The 19,498-nt window shown below is 37.7% G+C and overlaps 1 protein-coding gene across 2 annotated transcripts in view; it reads left to right on the top strand.

Moving 5' to 3' along the window:
* Positions 1–19,498, top strand: part of PPP1R12A (protein phosphatase 1 regulatory subunit 12A) — a 123,916-nt gene that overhangs the window by 42,954 nt on the left and 61,464 nt on the right. For both annotated transcript variants that reach the window (XM_075496247.1, XM_075496254.1), the window contains exon 2: positions 4,375–4,505. In XM_075496247.1, the coding sequence (XP_075352362.1) occupies positions 4,375–4,505 (131 nt within the window). The remainder of the gene's footprint in view (positions 1–4,374; positions 4,506–19,498) is intronic.

The following is a 19,498-nucleotide window of genomic DNA, read 5'->3' as shown; positions in this document are numbered from 1 at the left end:
GGACAGTAGTCTTAAGTGATTGCTTGTCTCTTTCCTGACAAGATTTCTGATTTTTTTAAAAAATACAGACCTGTTTTTCCTGTCTTTTGGGGAGGAGTACTGTCGGCTGAATTCTTTGGGTCGTTACTCGCTAAGGGACCAAGCACTCTAGATATCTCTTTTAAAGCCATCTATTTTAAGGTTACTTACCAACCTAAGTCTACCCTTCACCTATGTATTTAACACCTGATAGTAAGGAGAGCCAGCTAGATCACATGCCACTTGCACTGGGGTATAAAGTCATGTTGAATACAGTTAAAATCTAGCATGTTCAGCAGGCATCTGGTTATCCCCTTCCAGGGATTTCTAGGAAAAGTCTAAAACGTCATTTCACTTAACATAGGCATGTTGTTGCCAGGACAAGTTGGACTTACCTAGGGTTGGTCTGTGTGGGAGTCGGGCGCTGCTGTTCTTTGCAGTCCAGGTTTCAGATGGTTGTACAAATAGAAAGCAGTTTTCTTTCCTGGGCCATAATATACTTCCTTTGAGATTTCATCTCTGTTCTTATCAGAAAAGGTAACCAGACTTTGTATTATCAACTTTGCTTTGTTTTGCTTCCTTTATGACTAATTAGCCTAGTTTCTAAATTAGTTCCCAAAGGAAACAAGGTTTATATGATTGCACTGTCCAGCTGTTGTTCTGTTTGGGGCCCGTTGGCTAAGTTCCATCAAATTTGGCAGGGTAATGAGTGCTTCATGCAGAAATGCTGCCTTTCTACCAGTTTGTGGAGACTGGGAACAGGGTTCAGAGACAGAACCAGTGCATGGGATGAAGGGAATCTCGAATGTGAGGTCCCATGCTCTTCTGCTTGCCCCAGGAGTTGGCTGGTGTGTGTGCTCTACAGATGTGCTGGTCAGCAAGCACTCAGAAGGAGCTTTGGGATGACCTGTTGTTTCACTAAGTGGTAACTGAGGCTCTAGGTGGGAACTAAGGACCGTGAAGGGAGAGACTGGGGATGGGGAGGTGAATGCCAAGAATCAAGGTTAATCCTTGAAAGATTGTAGGAGACGTGGAAGAGTAAGGCCTGTGGCTATCTATCATCTGTGCTGAGACTGGGACAGAAGTCATCATGGGGATTTATCTTTTTGAGTCACTGTAACATCAGTTGAACTCTTGTTATTTACATCATGCATGTAAATTGCTTTTTCCTTTGTAATACTTTCAGGCTGAGGTCTAGACGGGCAGACTTTTCGGAGACTGTTGCTTTAAGTTTATCATACTGTTCTGACAAGCTTTCCTTTCGGGGTTGAGATGTCAGTCTTTTAACAACAGAGGCACTTTTGGCACTTGATAAATACTGCTTTTAGAAGTGACTATGAAGATAGTGCAATGACAATTGGAGTAGAAATGGAAAAACATTAAGATAAAATTTCTTCTATAACATTTGTTTCTTGGCTTTCTGACTTAAGGTACCTGCTGATAGTCAGAGGTGTCTTCTGTATGAGAAGTACTGAGAATGATAGGGTCCATCAAACACCTGCGGTGCTGTTAAGGTGAAAAAGGGGACAAGGAGAAATAGGTTGTATTATATACATGTTCTTCAGCAATATGATCAATAGCATTTGCTTTTCTTCACCTTAAGATAGCTAATAGCCTTCTCAGAGGCCACGATGGGTTTTCGATAAATTATTTAAGGTACAAGGCTCATTTTTAAGTAATCTTTGTTTAAGGAAGCTCAAAGGTCATATTTTTTAAATTACACAACTGTCTTCCATTTCATCAACTTCAGCTTCTGGGGCTCTTGTTGTCCCATAATAAAATTGTTAGAACAGTTGTTCAGATTGTATAAACGGTTATGAGGAGCATTATTTAAACCTCACAGATGTGATCACTAGTAATGCCAGTACTTTCCTATTTGCATATGCAAGTAAATTATTTTATTATCTCAATAGTTACTCTTCTATCATCCTAATATATATAATCTCACAGATTGTTTATCTTTGCTTGTCATGAGTGTGCAATCGCTGATAATACATGAGAAGTGTATTTGAGCTCTCCTGATTCTTGCCATGTATGGCACAATAAACTGCCCAAATTTGGACAAATATTTTTAGCCACTTAGTCATATGTCTTTTAATGTGCTGCATATGTAAGCTTTTGATTCACTTAGCAACAGTATTTTTATGAGTATGTCTGGCTAGTTTTTCTTATGTATATTTGAAAAATGGGCAAGCATTGTTCTGTGTTGGGTTCTGTCACAACCAGATGGTCTGGCTTTTTTTTTTTTTTTTTTAATAGTGCTAATCAATTTTGAAATATCCTCTTTTCACAGATTATGAATTTTAGAGGATTTTAAGATATATGAGTATGCAGCATATTGAAATGTAATATTAAAAGATCTCTATTTACAAATGCTTAGGCAATTTCAAAGTTTTCTGATATAAATTTATTTTCCTTATAATAAATTGGTGAATATTATGCTATACATAGGATATCAATGGTCAGGCAAATTGAATATCCAGAAAAACTGAATATATGGCATGTGTGAAATATGGCTAAGTTAATATTTCTGTTAAGTGTCAATATCTGTGTTTCTTGAATTTGTTTTCCTCCTGAACTGAGTTGTGATGTCTTGCATTTAGTTCCTTTTCATTTAAGTAACAAGATGCCTTGCAAAGACAGGCAATTCTTTTCTTTCAAAGCTTGTCACTAGCATATAAGCATTGTACACTGATGATAAGTGGAAGAAATTGAAGACAATATGCTTGAGGAATTTGCAGTCATTATTGTTGGAGTATGCTCATAAATTATTTTATTAAAAGAATTGCTGATTTTAGGATGGATATGACTAAAAAGATAATTCAAAAAATCCTTTAGGAAGGCAGGTTTCAAGAACACCTGAAAAGGTAGGAAAGTGTATGAATGTTTTCACTCAATAATGTGGTTTTGTTTTTAATTGAAAAACAAATAATGCAAGTGGGGTACTGCAGTCTAGTTGCAGTCTAGCTGCAAGTTTATGGATGAACAAGTCCAGATGAGACTCGGTGTTAAAACAGTTGTGTGTTACATTCTAAACAAAGTCTTAAGTTCATACCAAACTAAAGCAAATGGGGTCAAAGAGGGATTATTTCTTGCTGGTTTTGTTTGGATGATTAAATGGGGCAGCAACACATCTCCCTCATGGTGTAGCCGTTGCCTCAGCATTACAGAACAGAGGAAAGCTTCGCGATTCATCTTGGAAGGCACAATCGCTTAAATAAGGAAATCTGAGATTTTTTGCCATAATAAAGCAGTATATAATTTTCAGTCTTTATTGCTGTAGAAGTATTCTGAAAAATAAAATTTATACCTTAATTGCATTTAATTAGAGGCATAATTCTCTAGAAGGATTTAGGAGCCCAGCAGTAAAAGGTCTCATTTCAGCCTTCTGGTTATGTAGTATTGTTGATCTATTAAGCTAAAAAATTAATACCAGTCTTGTGGGGTCTAGCTGTTTTGAGTCCTTGCTGTCCTGAAATGCAGAGGGACTTTTCTCTCTGTTGCTCTGCCCTTTTAAGGGCAGCAGTATGGAAGTTGGCAAGAAAACCCACTGAGCACCCTGTGAGAAAAATACTCAAACGCAGAGAAGAAAGGCAAAATAGGAGCCAGTCAAGATGGAGACCTGGAGAGCGGCAGTAGTTCTGCATCTGAGCAACACTGTTTGCTTGGTAATTAAGAGATGTGCACAAATGAGAATATCTTTGCAATGTGCCAAACTGATACTCAAGTAAGTTTATAAACAGCAGTGATTAATAGACCGTTAAAAGGTGTATGATGGTATAGAATACGCTGCAGTAGAAAACAGCAGGGGGGTGTTGAAATGCAATGTAGCATCCCCTTCCATACTCCTTAGTGTCAACTGCATTATAATTAAAGCCACATTATGGTATCGTTTTCCAAACAGCTGCCCATGTCTTGGTCACAATTCTGCTTCATGGTGTAGCTGTTTATTCAATTGTAGTATCCACTGAAGTGAGTGAGCTGGGCCTGGGATGGAGTGAGGGCCTGGGGGCTTTATAAAGGGAACTACTTTGTACTGGAGAACAAGGTTGCAGTGGGGATTGTAAATGGCTTCTCAGAAAACCGGAACAAATTTACCTGAGGAAATAATATTTGTTGGTTTTGTTAAACTCTATTTGAATTCATTTATTTAAGGATTTTTTAACAAATCTGTAACACCTGCTGCTTTTCTCTCAAATTCTTCTTGTCCTGCTGTCAAACCCCAACAAATAAACCCTACTCCCTCATCAGACCTGAAAATACTCCCTTTTTTCCTGAAGATGTTGCTTAAAGATGCACAGTATTGTAGAACAGCTTTAATATGAACTTATTTCTTAAATCTTTCTTTCTTTATAGGCTTGTATAGATGATAACGTAGATATGGTGAAATTTCTTGTGGAAAATGGAGCAAATATTAATCAACCAGATAATGAAGGCTGGATACCTCTACATGCAGCTGCTTCCTGTGGATATCTTGATATAGCAGAGTAAGGCTTTTTCCTCTATTTTTGAAATACACATATTTTGCTAATACATTGTTAGAGGGACACTAGAAGCAGATGGCATTCATAAATTGTCTTTTTAGTTGCCTCTGGGATGTGTAGTGAGAGAGAATGCTTTTATATTGTGTCTTGATTGTTAAGTGTGCTGTGTGCATAACTATTTGTGCATTGCATTTTCTCTTTCTGGCTTTCTTACATTGTATCTTAGGTAGCTGTGAGATGTAAACATTTAAGACTGTTCATGACTGTCAAATGATTTTTTAAAAATTATTTTCTTCTGTAGAAAGGTTGTTATGGGGGGAGGCATGGGGAGAAAGTTCACATTTACATTTTATTAGTAGTCTGAAACATTATCCTGGGATAAGTCTATGTGCAGGTGATTAATTTTGCAATTCTATTTGCAGTCTTGAAACTTTTGTTTTTCAGGTGTGGTATAAAGTGGTGACTTTTGCTAATTATTTTGGCTGTGGAGCAAAATCTTACAGCTGAAGTTAGATGCCTGTTATGGTATTGGTTAAAGCTTACTCAGTACTAAATTCCAGGAGTGGCTTTGTTGTTATTCTTGAAGCCTGTTGAGGGCCACTGAAGATATGCTAAAATCAAGTTTTTCAAGAGGTTGTCTGTTTTAACCTGAAGTAATGACTGATTTGAGAAAATGTGTGGCATATGTCATTCAGCACGCTGTTCTTGCAGTAAAGAAGGTAATAGTGTCTTTCTAAAGACCCTTTGGGTAAGCACAGACTTCATTAATTCTGCTGAACTCAGTGTCATGTCTGATCCAGTGTAAGACTTGGATAAAATAAAAAGTAGTATTTTATCATTTAATTATGTTGCTGTACTAATTACAGTGGCAAAAGATGGAAATTGTAAATTGAAAGGATCCTTTATTGATGTTCTGTTCTGTGAGTCTGAGAGGTTTAATTGCTTGAATCTTAAGGGAAAGGAGAAATTCTGGAGACTCTTGTATATCGTTTTCACTGGGAAAAATTTTTTTGGGGTGTTCACAGAGTGAAGTGCTTTGTATATGCTTTTTGTAACTGGGACACTGTGTGACCGCTAACTTCTGTAATCTGCCTTTCTACACTATGCAGATGTTTGATGCTATAAGCTCCCTTGCATGCACACTGGAATTGTTTACTTGTTGGCTATACTATGACAAGAATTTTCCTACAAACTGAGATAATGTAAGCCTTTCTTCAGTTTAGTGGAGGTAAAACACCTGCCTTTTTTCCATAATAGGAAAAAGTTGAATAAATGTTCTTGGTTTGGCATTGCAGCCTAAGGTAGGCAGATGTTCAGGGAAGAAAGAACGATGTCCCTTGTCGGCAAGACAGTTTTTCACTATTGACTTGAGTATCTGAAATCTGTATTATCACTGCAGAACGTCACCTGTTTTTTATTCTCGCAGAGTGGGACAGGACCTGTCCGCATATTTTTCTATAGATATCCTTTAAAGAAATGAGATTATTGGAGTATAATCCTGTGGGATGTGGGACATCTAAGCTGTTGGAAGAGCAGTGTTTTTAAGGTGCAAGGGGTTTTGAAGATAAGCTGTTGAAACAATTTCCACATACAGCTGAGAAGGGTAACCTGACCTGAATGGAGCAATGTTTACATCAGATGAGGCCCATAGAGTTTGGATTTTCTTCAAACTGCTTCACCAGGAGCTCAGCTTCAAATAATTTATACAACTGACAGCAAAATTTGCAGCTGAGGCAAAACTGGGAGAAGACGAAAGGATGATACAATAAATTACCAGAGGACAGAAATTTGATTTTTATTTGGCCCATAGTACACGCTGGGTCCAGTATCTGCTTTAGTGGGGATGCATCTTTCTTGGGAAGCATGAGAATGTGTGTTTGTGTGTGTCTCTGGCTGAATCTGATGTGTTTCATTTTTAGCACTAAATTTTCTGGTTCATGGAAGGGAGCTTTTAATTTGGGTAAATTACGGAGCTTATATATATAGTTCAGAAAAGATTACAGCTAATAGCTTGTCATCTTTCCGTCCTATATGATATGCACTAGCATTTTTTTACAGAACATCTTCTGTTCATTTCCCATTTTCTTGCAAGGTGCAAGAGAGAAGAGAGTTAGGGGATGGGTTCTGGTGTTTCCTAACTTTGTTAATGAAGAGCTGGGGAGAGTCTGACCTGTGCTTCCCTTTCTCCTCCTGCCGTGGAACTGCCTGTTGCACAGCTTTGTACAGCTGCTCAAATTGGAGACTCAGCAATCTATTTCTGCTTCCTCTGCTGCCATCTTAAGTCTTCTTAGGGCTTCCTTCAGGTGTAAATAGCTGGAATTTATTTCTCTTGAAATAGCACAATCTGTAAAATTATCCAAACAGCAAATTTAGTTAATATATTGATTTTGTTTACAATGCTTATGTTTTTACAATTCATAAGAAAAATGTGGCATGATAACATACTTTCAATATTTCCAATTTTCATGTCTCAAAATCTAAAATTATGCCTAAGAAAGCAACAGAGCTAGGAGATGGAGATATTTTCTCTTATGAAATGCATTTCTATGTTTAGAATGTAATTCTAACTAGGACTTTCTAGCACTGCGTATGTCCTCTGTATGTTGACTATGTTCACCTTTCAACCGTAACATTCTTCATGTATGTGTGTACATCCCTTTCCAGGCTTAAAAGAGGGGGAAAGAAAGCAGAAGTTCTGTTAGTGTTGCATGATAACTCTTGCATGATTCATCACTAGGGTTAGAGTCTGTGAAATATAACTGAGAATGGGGTGTGTTGGAGTCTGCAGATCTGTTAACAGGATGTGAAACCTTGGTTCTGCTTTCAAAATGAAAAAAAACCTCCTAATCATTACAAACCTTTGTAGTAAAATCTTTATCACAGTTTTTCTTCTCCTGATGCTCATTTGACTTCCATAGGATTATATTTGGGGTGGTTAATGTACTTTCTTATAGAGTGAGAAAGGTTTCTGTTCAGACTACTTTTGTAATTGAATCGGTATGCAAACAGTCTCACAGTTCAGCTGTTCTTTCTGTGTGTTCCATCCATTTGCTACTAATACCCATTTCCTATTATGTACAGTAAATGGGAATGACTGGGAGTCACTCCCAGTTAATACAGAATGGTGCCTGCCTATTTGATCAACGCAGGAACCTTCCCATCTCGCTGTGCTTTCACTGAACACCTCATCCTCTCTCTCGCTCTTGCACTATAATGTACACATCCTTCTTGAGTAGCACCTGCTGCTACTCAGATGTTCCTGAGTGAGTGCACCCATGTGCTGGAGATCTGGGAGAGGTACAGGATATGTAGGTCGTAGGGAGCTTCTCCAAAAAAACTCTGGATGTCTCAGGGAGCCACCACTTCAGCCATGTTTTGGTGCTGGTCCCATGCTAATTGCTAATGGGCTGAGTGAATTTGTGGCATGGCCCCCACTTGGTGGGGTTTTTATTTTGCTTTCGCTAACTGTGCTGTCTGGCCTATGGGTTTCTCACTGCAGGTGTATTCCCTGTCCCTGTCATCCTCCACTGTGTTCACCAGTCCTACAGCATCTTCTCCCAGCAGTATCTCCTGTCCCATTTCAGTTTTCTGCTCCTTTGGAACAGCGCCCTTCTTTTGGACATGCTTCCCGTCTCCTCTAAAAAAATGCATCTTCCAGTTTAAGAAATGTTAGTCTTGTAGAAGCCCACTTCAGGCGAAATACAGCAAGAGAGCATAGTTTAGTGTGAAATAAAGTGTCAGCTGGTTGCAGATGGAGAGTTGTGCTGTAAAAGGAAAAACTCTGCCATGGAGGGCAACTGCTCATTTTGTTTCCGTTGTTTCTGAGATCTGTAAATGCTAGGAGTGCTTCAGCTTACTGGAAATTCTTTGAATAGTTTAATCTTAGAATTGCCTACTTAAGTTAGTGTTCATCTAGTTTATGGTCATGTGAATTAGCTTACAAGTAATTGTAGTATGAACAAGTTTTAAATTAAAATTCTTCAAAATTGCCAAAACAGGTGGATTTTGCATAGCATGTTCTCTTTTTCTATTCTTTTCCATTTTTTTCATATATAGAAAGCTTTACACAAAGGAGCCTTTTTTCTCCAATGTGTTAGTATGAATTAAAAAGCATCAAATGCTTTGAAAAATTATAGTTATGTGGAAACAAACTTTAATGCAGGAGGACTTTAACAGAAATTTTGTGTGCATTCTTTAAGATGGTATTTAATGGGCAGGACCCTTAAATTTACCTTTGTAAAACTCTTAAAACCATTTGGGTGTATATAATGAATTTTTTTATCTGATAGATCTTGTTCTACAGTTTAAAAACTTGTATATTATTTCAGTATCAAGGAATAAACAAATTCCTTTTTAGAATGCAAAATATCTAATAGAGGAGGAAAAATAGTGCAAAGTGGCGTTTCAGAAAAAGAATTTTAAAATGCTTACTTTTTTATTTCTCTCTGCGTTGTATTGTACCAGATTAATGTAAAATAAATCTGAAATGGTAGAAATTTCTTTTCTGTTCAAGCATTAAAGTTTGTGTTAAAAATGTATTTTCTTCTGGGCTGTGTACCATGCCCAGTTGTGAGTTGCATAGTTGGTGTATTTTGAAGCTTGTTTGCAAGTATTTAGAGGCTGCAGTACAGTTTTACTACTTAAATACTAATGCTTTTTCATTTTCCCCAGAATGAAAGGAGGTGCATCTTCCAGCAAGTGTAAGAAAAAGCATTTTTCAAAAATAACGTAGAAGTCAGTGACAGTTACACTTTTGTGCAAAAAAAACAAGGGGGAGGGAGATGTCTCCTGAGGGAAGAATCTGTATTTTATACCTTCATGCAGTGGGTACTAACAGTATGCCAAATGTTACTGTAGATACTACAATTTCTCATGGCTTCAAGGGATGAGAAATCCGCCGAGGGTGGATACATGAAAAAAATACAAATGCAGAATACATATATACAAATGGGACCTGGTTCAGAAAATCCATGAAAGTAGTTGGAGACTGGAAAGATATTACAGGAAAAGTAGCATGTGTTTGCCCCATTTTTATTCTCCTGGAAGATGTGTTCACTTTTGAAGACAGGCTAGATGTTAAATGGACATTTGGTCTAACTCAGTATGGTTGCTTTTATGTTTGGGAGGCATTTTTTGATACACATAGTTACACGTACAGACCCTAAGACTTAGCACAGTTTCAAAATACACCTTCTTTATTTTACACGTTTTAAAGGCTGAAGCCGGATGATTACAGTTAGAGAATAACTTTTTAATTTCAGAGCCTCCTCACTCAGTTAATTTAGGAAGAGAATAGCAGCTTGACCAACTCTGCTGCTCTAAAACACAGCTCACCCACTTTCCTTCCTGCCCAAAGTTTCCTTGGGTTGTTGTATCCCCTCCTTCCCCTAATATTTAATGCAGACTTTAAGAGGCTTGTGTGTAACCACTGCCTTGCTGCTGACGCCCATCTGTTTTTGCAGACACCTGAAAGTGAACCCAGCCAAACTAGTTTGCTGAAGCCTCAGCAAGATGTTGTCCCAGGATCTCTCTATTTTAGTAACAGTCCATTAAGACTAAGAGAGTGATCGTTGCCTGGTATATGGAGGAGTGAGAGACAGTCCTGCAAACCTGTAGTTGAATACATAGATGTTCAGTGATAGGTGGTTGACTTACAGCTCTAATTGCCTTGTGGGGACAGCTGTGGGTGCTTGGTGGTAGTGATTCCTGCCCATGGTAGAAGGACAGGACCAGTGCTCATCTGGCAACAGCTAGTAAAGGGAGGGAATTCAGTGCAGTTTCACAATGTGCTTAATGTGATCTAACTTGAGACTACTGCAGAAAGAGGCAGTCATTCCCTTCGCTCCTTTTCCCTCCTCCACAGGCTCTTACCCCCTCTCTTGCATTATCTAATGATCACACAGCAATGTGGGAACTATTAGTGTAAGACTAGCCTTCAGGGGGTTTGGAGGGTTTATTCACTTTTGGATCAGTGAGCTGATCTGGCTTGCCAGCAGCAGTCGACATAGATACATGGGTATTAAAAAAAAAGTCTGGGCTGCTTTTCAGACATGGCTTGTACCTCTGATCAGAAGCCTGGCTGTGGAGAGCTGCCTGTGCTGAGGTGGAGTCCTCTCCTTCATCTCCCACCTCATGAGCCTGAACCAGCTGGTACTGTTGGATGTTCTTCCATGGTGTCTGTGGTGGTGCCACAAAATATGTTTCAAAGCAGTTTTAATGTTTCTAATCCATTTTGCTCTAAGTTTTAGTAACTTGATCATCTGGAGTGCTTTTAGTCTGAACTCTTTTGCCATAACCCATTATAATCATAGAAGAGCAAGACATTTAGGCAAAGCAGACTCATAAAAGTGTCAGGGAGAGTTCCCATCTCCTTTTGGTTTGTTCCCAGTTATGGTCTTAACTGAGTATGAAGTGATGTTATTAGTGATACATTCAGAAATGGATCTTTGGAGGATAATAATAAGTTTTGATTTGTGAATGACAAGGTGAAGTTGGTGGTCTGATGCAAACCACATGCAAACTGATTATGCAAACTGATACAGGGTTTGGTCTGATGGAGATGCTACAAGGTGAATGACCTTTTTTGGCAGGATTCAAGATGTTACTTAAAATGACACAAGGAAATGTTAACTGGAGGAGTAGAATTAAAAGGAAAAAGGACCAAAGATGAAACTTGATACAACCCACTCAGGAAATGAGAAGACTTACTTCAGAAGGTTATATTATAAAACAAGCCACGTGACAAAATAAAAGCAGGAAAAGAAGATTTATTCCCAGCCAAAGAAGAACAGCTCTTCTAGAAGAATTCCTGACTTCTTACAAGTTGACCTGATAAAGATGCAATGTTTGTTTTGAGAGCTGTGAAAAGGTCACTTCAGGCTTTGGAAAATTGTTTCAGTTAATTCATTTCTATTTGCTGCCTTGTTTATTTCTGGAAGAACAGATTGGGAAAAAACATTAATGCAAGAGAAAATATGCTATTTTGGTAGTCTCTCCCCCCCCAATCAAAGTGCAATGTTTGTTCTTTATCAGCAACTTAGAAGTTCCTCCTCCTCCAAACTTGTATTAGATATCTGCAAGAATAAAGCTAAATTGCATTAGAGAAAAGAATGGGGAAACTTGGAGAAGATTAGTGAGCTAGTATCACTTGGCATTTTCTCTTGTACTGTGGCAGTGTACTGTTTTCAACATGTTTTTGCTGCATGTATGTATGTCCTAAAAATAATGAAACACTAATTAAGTTATTTAGGTTGATGGTGAAATTCCTTTTTTAAAATCATGTCGCTATGAGGTAGAGTTGAATCTTTTCTACTGTGTAGCTGTGATCTGGATGTTTGGATAAAAACCATGTTTTGAATTGAGCAAGTGCTTGGTAAGTATGGCATACTGTCACTTGTGAGGTTCTCATCAACTAATTCAAAATTGCTGTTTTAGAGAGAGGAAGTGATAGTTTCTTCTTAGACTATGGAATCTATGGAATCGTTCATGCCATTAAATACTGAATATAGTATTTATTCAGTTATCTGATATAAAAATAATTTAATTCATAATAAAGTCAGGTTTGAGTGTTGTTTTCTAGGAGAAAATATGGGTGTGGTGTAGGTTGTCAATTATGTGCACCTCAGTTTTTATTTTCTTTGAGCTTTTTTCTCTGTTGTGAGTTTGACCCTATTCTGCCACATGCAGTAGATTGTCTAATGACACTAAAGCAACTTATGACCTACTTATCCTTTCTTACAGCTGTGTCTTTTGTTGGATATCCTAAACTACGTCATTTTGGTGCAAGTGATCCTAATCTGTGTGTATTTTTCTAGTCTTATCCATGACTGAGGCAGGATAAAAGCTGCTTGAATTCTTCTGAAAACCATGTAAATACAGTGTGGTATCTCTGGAGACATAAGGCCGCTGTGCATTGATGAGAGTGAGTTATTTGAATACAATTCACATACTAAGACACAAAAATGTAATTTTTTTTTTATAAACAGCAGGTATGACAGGAAAGAAGTATTACAAATGAATTACTTTAAACCTCTTGATTACAGATGAGGTACTGCTCATCAAATTTGAATAAAGAGTCAGAGTTTCTTTTGGAAGAAATGTATTTTCAAGGAAGTTCAAAGTGGACTGGACAGGTAAACAAGGGCTATGAATTGGAGATTGCTGACACCTAACGAGGGGTCAGACCAAGTTCAGTACTACTGGATGATGCTAAAAGCTGCACTGTGATACCAATGTTGCTTCATAGAGAGATTTGGTCACTATATTATTGCAAGATACAGTTACAAACAATGTAAGTTCTGTGATGTTGTGTTTATGCTAATATCTGTTTAAGCACAGTAAAGAATCTATCTTGATTTAAATTTTTCTGATATAAATGCCAACATATGGCTGTTGGAGGAAAATAAGGTTGTTAAGTTAGGTCCATCCATCAGAACTTCCACTGAAATAGAAAGCAGCAGTTAAAAATCAGAATTTGTGGTGCTACTGTAGCCAAATATAGCATTGCTACTCTTGGCATAAAGCAGGAGAGATGGTGAGCTAGTGGTGTGATCACCTCTTGTTGGTGAGGAATTAGCTGAGGAAGGTGGGCAGCAGCATGGTTTTCCTTCTCCCTCCACCCTTTCTGGCTCCCTGCTGTTGTTACCTCTTCTTTTTAACCAGCATAACTCAATCCCAAGTATTCACCTTGATGACACTTCGGTACATCACCACCAATGCTTGGAGACTTGCTACAGGAAAGCATCCTGAGCAGAGCTCATTGTTACTGAGCTAGAGTTACTGTATGTACTGTAAGTACTCTTCTGCAGCTGCAACAAGATATTTTTCAAACTCAGCCTTCATTTTTCCACTATAGGGTGCAAGAAGGATAATCAGGTTTAGATGAAACCAGTCTTTATGGAGAAAAAAAAAATGGTTATATGTGGTTGAGAAACAACACGTATTTTTGTTGTCAGACTTCATAATGTTTCAAAATTTCTGATACTTTTTGAGAATGTTGGACTTCAATACACGTTGGTCTGATAGCTTAAAACTTGTATAATTCTTTGGGCATTGAATTTTTTTTTAGCTTGGTTTTGTTTAGGAAATTGTGTGAATTTTGACAGCATTTGCTATAAAACTTCACATGCCTGAGCCTGAAAATAGCATACTTTTGCTAGCTAGCATAAAAAGTATTTGTTTCTTAATTTTTCAAAGACTTCAAAGTAAAGGAGAGAAACACTTGTTCACAAAGTGCATAGTGAAACTAACATTTGATATGCACTTTAAAAATACTTTTTGTTTTGCTTGCTTGCTTTATTTCCTGCTGATGTTTTTGCCCTGTATTCATCCTGGCATTACCACGCTGCAGGTCTCTCTTTTTTTTTTTTTTTTTTTTTTTGGTGTAAATAGGTTATAGCATATGTTTCCCTATATAGTGTTTTTCATGTTGCCCACTTCCCTCTTCTCAGTCACTGTTTACTTTCACCTAAGCATTGCTCTACCACCTCTCATATGTCTTTTCTCTATATGGATATGGTAAAATATGAAGGCTTAGTTGCTTTTCATATGCTGCAAGTATGAATTTTTCCTGTTCCATCTTTGCACCGTTAATATTTAGGTGACTGCCTACGTATGAATATTTCTAGAGCTTATAGGTGACTTTTTTTCAGAGGTTTCTTGGAACACAGGAGGACTAAGACTAACCAGATACTCTAATCTATCTACACTGTTTCTTCTATGCTCCAGCATACCAAGAAGGAAAACATATGTGATTCTAGTTACTGTGCTTCCTTGGGCGTGCAAGTTGCAGTGGAGGCTAGGGACAGCCAGCCGTATGCAGAGCTCAGTGCTGTGTTTGGTACGTTGTGGAGTGTTGGCTTCATAAACATAAATATGTTTTTCATATAGGTACAGTATTTAGAATTGTTAGAAAATGCTGTTTGCGTAGGGGGAATTTTTTTTTCTCATGTCTGTGGCATACTACTTTGATAGCTTTGGGAGTGTTTGACAATTTTGAAGCAAAGAGGTGTGTCTGTCCAAGATGGCTTCCGTAACAGTTTCACGAGGGGGAATCAGAAGCTGGATTTGCTGCTGTCTGGAGGAGCTCTTGCATATTGAAGGACATAAAAAAGTCTTTTCAAACTGGTCCATAATTTAGAAAAAAACGTATGCTGAAGTCTGGATTAGACTGGTGAAAATTGAAAAGGCATGTCACTTCCCATTTGCTTAAAATTATTTGGCCATTTGTTTCTCAACTTTATTTTTTTTTAAACATCTCTAGCTATCTGAAGTTCTCAGCTCTTGTGTTCTGTAAGAGGAAATAATAAATTCACCTCAGATCTCTTGTTGATATAATCTGTCTTAAAATCATCACTTACATATTTCAGGAGAAATAATTATCTAGTTTTGCCAAATAATCCTAATTGGCCTTATTTAACTTGGTGTTTTGTGTAGCTGCTGGCTGATGATACTGCTCATAGGGGGAGCATTCCTATTTAGAAAGTGCTGCAGCATTTTTTTTCCAAGGGAAAAAGATGAGTGAGAATCTTCTGGAATTTGCAAAGAAACATAACCTTAAAAGTGCCTGAGTTCTAGCATGATTTGATTTTAATTTAAATGCCATCACAGAAGCCTGTCTTCTTATGTCAGTCTGTATTAAATTCTAAATGTTTAGAGGCAGAAGGTTGAGGCACAGCAGTGACTGACGGCGTGGGATGGCGTTTTGCAGAGTGCCTGAATAAGACATCCCTATGAGTTTGACTTAATTGTTTTTCAAGTCATTTGATTTCTTCTACATCAGTCTTAAAATGATACAGGATAAAGTATTCTTGGCCCAATTAAAATGGTACAGTTTTGGTTCCAGTATCGAACGTGGAGCCTTCATTTTCTTCTGTAAATCATAGATTCAGGAGACAAGACAACTGCAGGAGTATCTCAGCTGTGGAGAAAGGGGGACAAGGGAAATTATCTGTAGGTTGTCGCTAAAGAGGGCGAGGAGATCCCCCGTTGTGCAGAGTGGGGTGCTGTGTGGGGTGCTGCCTGCCCAGGCAAGCAGGGCTCCTCCACACCTTGCGAGACCTGCCGGCCACCTGCCCCGTGTTGCGCACATTTTAACGCTCTCCACCAAAGCTTGCAAGGGTTACCATATATATTTCAAAGACAGTGAAGTTGTGACTTTTTATCATTACATTTATATGGGTCTTGAATAATGCGTTTAAAAGTGAGTGTGACAGTGTGAATGTGCACGAGAGAGTATTTGAGGGGTGGCTGGGTACTGGCTGTTCGCTCGTATTCAACAGACTGTACATTTTCCTTGAAACTTGCCCACTGACACAGGGCATATATGTACTATGTACCACAAAAGAATTTAGCGCAATGTTATTTTAATGCTATTCTATTTGCTTCAAGTTTGTATTATTTAAGATTAAAAAAAAAAAAAGAAAAAGGCTAGTCTTTTCTTTAATATGTTATTCTGAGAAGTGCACCTTAAAAATTCAAGAATCACATAGAAGCTGTGATTTTATCTCTTGAAATTTTGTATATGCAGGTAGGTATAGCTTTGCTTGCCTTGCCTTTAGGTATTATTTTTGCTACAAATTAAAAAAAAACCAAAACCAACAAAACAAAAACAAACCCAAACCAAATATTTTTTTCATTCATTGTTTCTTCAAATGATAGCTTGCACAGCTGCATGAACACAGTGATGCTTTTTCTGTCTTAGACTCCTATCATCATTCAGTTAAGACACTCATGGAATTAATTTAAACTGCACCATCTATGGATTTTAAAAAACCCAGCTGGGTTTAGCTGAAGTTGCTAATTAGTTAAATACTGTTGGGAGACTGATTGTGCTGTTGGTTGGTGCCCCCGCTAGCAATTAAGCCATGTTGCCCTGGAAAGCCATGCTGAACACATTTATTTTAAATGTATATACAACACATTGAACCTCTATTCAGCAAGAGATTTTTTAGGAGGCTCCCTCTCCTCACATTTTAGGAGTTGGAGACTGCCGTCCTGTCTTCTGACTAGTCTGAAGGGACCTCCTGTTTTCACTAGTGAGTCTCCAATGAGCTCAGTAAGCAATTTTTAATGAACTGAAACAATTCAGCGGCCACTTCTCTGCCCTGCCTTGTGCTTGCCACCCTTCTGGTGACCTTCAGGTTCAGCGAGTACTTAATTATATCCCTAATGACTTTGCAAACTTGTTTCCAGATATTGTGAAGCGGGCCAAGGTTTGAATGTAAACATATGCCACTCTTTCTGTTGCTGACATACATAATATTATACTGTTATCTGCAGCATATCTTGTCTGCAGCGAACAGACTTCAGTAAAGCCAAAGTTCGGTCTCTTCCAGATTCTTAAGTAAATGCTTCCTAAATTCACAAACAAGACTCAGGTTTGGATATAACTGTCTTCAGAGGGAGGTGTCTTCCTGTGTCTCTATACGCATTTTGTTAATAGACTTAGACACACACACAAAAAAGTCAGCTGTAAAGGCTTTGTTTGTTTGTTTTTTAATTCAGAGTGTAGGCCAAGTTGCTAGGTAAAATTCTTAACTCCCAGTTCCTGAGCTCGGTTTTGGTGTGGACTGTTTGGCTTTTGTACGGTAACCTCAGAGGTTTGTTATTTATTGTCTCAGAGATACTGAGATTCCAACCCTTTATGAAAGGTATTAAAATGCATTTTTCATAAAATGATGGGAGAGAGTCTGGGTTTCATAATAATTATAGAAAATAAATGTTTCATGTTTTTTTCAAGGTGGTTAATTTCAGTCTCTAATAGCTATCGAGGAATATACAGCAGTGATTCCTAAAAGACAAATTTTAAATAGAAGTATTTTTGCTTTCATAAAACAATGGTATCACAAAGCAAACTTGTTCTTCCAGTCTTACCCAGACTGCGTAATGCTTGCCATAGAAACATCAGGGCAAAAGTGTCAGGAATTATTTTATTTTATTTTCCTGCTCTTGTCTTTCCTGGTATTCCTGGGGTACTTGCAATTCTCTATACTTAGACCACAAAAGTATCTAAACAAGGTACCTTTAGATTCAATATCAACACTTGAAAGCTTTTGCTCCAAAACTAAGCATGGGATGGATCCAGCTAGTGTTTCCTTCTTATTTACATTTTGAATGAGCACCTACCAGAATGTTATATAAATTATCATCAGATTTTCTGAATTATTCTTCTGTAGCTGTCTGTTGAACATGGCCATTTTGCAACAAGTGAATTACAAAAGACAGAAATTTAAGTGTTATACCAAAAGATTTTGTACGTAGGTGACGGTGGGAGTCCTATACTTTTTTTCTTTTTGCGCTGCATCCAAGTTTGCAAAAAGCACCTTTTTCTGGACATGGTATCAAAGGGCACGGCTCTGGACCTTTTATTACACAGTTCCAATTCCTTTTTCACCACATACATGTAACTGTATCAAATATCAGCTGAGGAAGTGAACATTATATTATGTTTACTTGCTTTAGAAAGATGAAATTTCAAGATGAAGGTAGCACCTACTTAATAAAGATAAAATACAAGCAATTATTTGTGGGTTTAATATGCATATGTATCTACACACAATAATATGCTGTTGCATGTGAACATTTTAGTATATGGTACCAGAATAACTGAAAAGTTAAATACACCCATATTTGAAGTCATACTGTAAGTTTTAATTAACATTTAGGTTGAAGTACAATTTGTTTGGAAAGTAATTTTTAACAAAACAACAAAACCATCTGATTTTTAGGATTACTCTGGTACTGTCTTCTGTTCAGCTATGCCTTAAACTCAGAGCATCGTTCTGTTGGTCTCGTTTACCAAATCTGTTTCCTTTCTCTATGGGAAGCAGAGTCAAGTTACCTACATGTCTGAAATGATTGCTCTCCTTTCCTTTGGTAGCACTAGGTTTCCTAATTAAAGCTATGATCCTGTAGGCACCAGGGTAACATCATGCACCATCTGAACCCTGTCATTGCTTTGCTGAAACTATTTTTACTGTAAATGAAGATAAACAAATGCATAAGCCTTTTCAGGACAGGGTCATCTGTTACTGAATTATGTGGAAAACAGAACAAACATGGATTTCATTACCAGGCTTAAAAGGTGTCTTTAAAATAGTTGGAATTTGAATAATTTGGTTTAGACTGAGTATTGCTCTTTCACTATTAATTTACTTGAGGGGATCACCATTAATTTTTTGGTGGGGATAGAGGAGAGGCCTAGTTGGAGAGGCTGAAGGAAGGTTGGGAAAGGACCGTTCTCACTTCCCTGGCGAGAAGCGTGCTGCCTTTCATCTTTCTCCTGTTTCTCCCATCCCTTTAAATCCTGTGAACTCAGAGCAGGTTCACCCATCCTTCCTTTGCTGACCCAGGAAAACCAAAGCCCTGTAAGCACGTGCAAAGGGGAACTCAGATAAGTCTACTCCTCGAGCCCTACTAATCCCTCTAGCTCTGCTGATCTGATTTTGGTCTGTAAGAGCTTCATTTTTGGAGTCTATTTTAAAGGATCATTTGATCATGAAGTTGTTCATGTATCTAAATAATAACTTTCTGAAATGCTGTTGTAGCCTTTTGTTCATTCTCTACACTTTCTTATGCATTGCTCCTTTTATCATGTCTATAAGTTATTGACCTGGTTGACCAAATACAACCACTTCAATGAGATATGTATTTTCCTTACAAAAGTAGCTTCATTTTTCCCTATAGATATTATGTGGAAACAGGTAAAAATCAGGTTTTTTAAACATCGCTCTTTTTTTTGTGTCTATATTAGAAAAAGCAAGTTGAAAGAACGTGAATGTTGACTCGGGATTTTTTTATAAATATTTTTTGCCAGTGGTTGACTTTGGTTTTGAATCAACATTCTGACTTTGTAAGAGAGTTAGTTTCCCCACTGCTGTTTTTGCCTGTTTAGCAGACACTCTGCATAGCAATTATCTGATCTGTAACCTGAAAGGCTGTGTCACTGTTAAAACAGTACAGCTGATATTGTTGAGAAATGTTGTTATTTTATTAAT

Source organism: Mycteria americana, chromosome 1 (genome assembly GCF_035582795.1).
Source record: "Mycteria americana isolate JAX WOST 10 ecotype Jacksonville Zoo and Gardens chromosome 1, USCA_MyAme_1.0, whole genome shotgun sequence".
Taxonomy (NCBI): domain Eukaryota; kingdom Metazoa; phylum Chordata; class Aves; order Ciconiiformes; family Ciconiidae; genus Mycteria; species Mycteria americana.
This window is presented reverse-complemented; position numbering and strand designations above follow the sequence as displayed.